Genomic DNA, 3136 nt, shown 5'->3' on the forward strand with positions numbered 1-3136 from the left:
GGGCTGACTTTGGCCCCTGCCTCGGCTGTGGCTACAGTGCGGCAGGGGAGCCTTTTGGCGCCTGTCCCTGCCACAGCTACAGTGCAGTAGTAGGGAGCCCTTTCGACGCCTGCCCCAGCCACGCTGTTCAGACAGGAGGGAGCAACATATTACTTTACAATTCTTCCCCTAATCCTGCTGCTAACACTAGAACCTCCACCATGCCGATCATCTTCTTCAGCTCCGTGAACCGAAATGGCCGAGCGACTTGGTGAGGACGTCCGCGAGTTTCGACAAACTCGATGACGGTCTGCCCTCCATCGACACAGTCCCTGAGGAAGTGGAATTTGATGTCGATGTACTTGCTCCGGTCGTGGAGAACCAGATTCTTTGCGAGGGTGATGGCGGGCTGGTTGTCCACCATCAGTGCTGGTGGGTGACCTTCCACACCGGTCAGCTCGCCCAGCAGCCGACGCAGCCACACAGCTTGGCACGCCGCTGTGGCCGCCGCCACCTACTCTGCCTCGCACGTGGACAGTGCCACCATATTCTGTTTCAGCGACAACCATGAGATTGGAGCCGACCCGAGGAAAACAAGCACGCCATAAGTGCTCCGTCGTCCGTCGATGTCCCCCGCCATGTCTGCATCGCTGAACACAGTGAGCTGCAGCCCACTTTCGTCAGACTTGGGAAAGACGATCCCCTGATCCACCATCCCCTTGATGTAGCTCAGCAGCCGCTTCACCGCGGCCCAGTGATCCTCTCGGGGATCATCCATGAAGCGTCTGACGTAGCCCACGGTGAACGCAATATTTGGCCTCATGTGGACTAGGTAGCACAGACCACCGATGATGCTCCGGTAGACTGTTGCATCTACCCACGCCGCGGTACTGGCCTTCGTCTGCTTCAGCCGCTTCTCCATCGGAGTCATGCATGGCTTACACTCGGCCATGCCGCTCCGCTTCAATAGCTTCGAGGCGTACGTGCTCTGACCGAGCGTGAGCGCCTCCTTCCTCTGTCTCACCTCGATGCCGAGGTAGTAGGAGAGCGCGCTGAGGTCATTCATTAAAAAACGAGTCGCCATCTTGCGCTTGAAGCTATCGATGTCCTCCGCACGCGCGCCGGTGCCGATCAAGTTCTCCACATACACGCCAACGAAGAGCTCCTCCTTCCCCTATCGCCACGTGTAGAGCGTGTGCTCGGTTGCGCACCGCGTGAACCCAATCTCGCTCAACGTGGTGTCAAGCCTGGCGTTCCACTCTCGTGGGACCTACCGCAGCCCATAGAGCGCCTTGCGCAGTCGGAGCACCCTGTGCTCCGCTCTCTTGACGGCGAAACCCGAAGGTTCCCTAACGAAGACTGTCTCCGCTAGCTTGCCGTTGAGGAAAGCCAATTTTACGTCCAGGTGATGGAGGTACCAGTCCTTCGCTGCTGCCAAAGCCAACAGTATTCGGATAGACTCTATGCGTGCTATCGGTGCAAAGACTTCCTCAAAGTCGATGCCCTCACGCTGGACAAAGCCTCGGGCGACGAGGCACGACTTATGCTTAACAATGGCGCCACGCTTGTCCCGCTGGACCTTGTACACCCACTTCAGGCCGATCGGACGACATCCTAGAGGTGGATCGATGAGCTCCGAAGTCTCGTTTTCCTTGATCGCCTTCATCTCCTCCAGCATCGCCCATCACCAATTTGCATTGCGCTTAGCCAGCATGAACGTGGGTGCTTCCTCTGCACTGACGAGAAGCAGCTCTGTATCATTGAGCAGCCGACCTGCCAGGCCTGAGGACACTATGCCACCGATGATGTCGTCCAGCCTGCGGAACCACACCTCCTTTCCATCGTGGAAAGCATCCACGAACTCTGTGATGTCGCTTGGAGTTGAGGCGAACTCGATCTGCGTCGATGGAATCCCCTGTTCCGTCGGAGTGGTCGGCACAGTGCCCAGAGTGCTCGACACCCCGGCTACAGTGCTCGGCACCACTGTAGGACCGCTCGACACCACTCCTGGAGTGCTCGGCACCCCTCCTGGAGTGCTCGGCACCTCCTCTCCAGTGTTTCCACCACCGTGGATGATCAAGTGCTCGACGGCGAAGGTGGTGGTGAAGCCGCCTGCTTCCCCTGTGCCCGGACTGTCCTAGTCCTAGGCCGCCTTCTCGTCGAACATGATGTCGCGCGAGACAACCACCTTGCCTCCGTGTGGGTCATAGAGCCGGTACACCTTGGTACCTTCCTCGTTACTAGGAGCACCATCGGTGTGCTCCAGTCCTCTAGCTTGGTGAGAACTGGCTTTGTCTTCCTAACGTGGCCGAGGCAGCCGAATGTCCGAAGGAAGGACACGCTCGGCTTGCGCCCATACCAAGCTTCGAAAGGCGTTAGGCTCTTTAGGGCCTTTGTGGGTGTGCGGTTGAGGATGAACACCACCATGGTCCCTGTCTCACCCCAAAACCTTGCCGGCATGCTCTTGGCCTTCATCATGGATTGAGCCATGTCGACCACCATCTAGTTTCGCCGTTTCACCACACCATTCTGCTATGGCAAGTACGGCGTGGTGTGGTGTCGCACCACACTTTGATCCATGCAGTACGCAGCGAACTGCACCGAAGTGAATTTGGCTCCACGATCAGTCCGCAGCACGCGCAGCTTCTTGTAGCTCTCCGCCTCCACCCGTAGATCGCCGCCACCGCCTCGTCCTTGCACGTTAGGAGTTGCAGCCACATATAGTGACTGCAATCATCCATGAGCAGGAGGAAGTACCGCCGACCACCGTTTGTGGCTGGCGTGATTGGCCCGCAGAGATCGCCGTGGACGAGCTCGAGAGCATCCATCGCACGATACTCAGCCGCCTTTGGGAATGACAACATCCTCTGCTTCTTGACTAGGCAGCTGTCGCATAGCTCGCCTGCGTGCTTGATGTGGGGCAGCCTTCGGACCATCTTCTCCAGCCGACTGAGCACGTCGAAGCTGAGATGGCCGAACCGGGCATGCCACATCCATGGCTCCTCGGTGTGCCCTGCTGCTAGGCACACCGGCTGCTCCACCTTCAAATCAAGCAAGTACAATCGATTACGTGAGCGTTTTACCTTCGCGAGAAGACGCCGCTCCTGATCTTGAATCTTCAGGATCCCTCTCTCGATCAGTACCTCACATCCGCACT

General features: G+C 58.1%; 1 protein-coding gene across 1 annotated transcript; it reads right to left on the reverse strand.

Annotated features, from left to right (window-relative positions):
• Window positions 1-493: 493 nt before the first annotated feature.
• Window positions 494-1063, reverse strand: LOC136479508 (uncharacterized mitochondrial protein AtMg00810-like). Its single transcript, XM_066477354.1, has one exon. It carries the CDS (start codon window positions 1061-1063, stop codon window positions 494-496), a length of 570 nt encoding a protein of 189 aa, XP_066333451.1.
• Window positions 1064-3136: the final 2073 nt, after the last annotated feature.

The sequence above is a fragment of the Miscanthus floridulus genome, chromosome 9 (assembly GCF_019320115.1).
Source record: "Miscanthus floridulus cultivar M001 chromosome 9, ASM1932011v1, whole genome shotgun sequence".
Taxonomy (NCBI): domain Eukaryota; kingdom Viridiplantae; phylum Streptophyta; class Magnoliopsida; order Poales; family Poaceae; genus Miscanthus; species Miscanthus floridulus.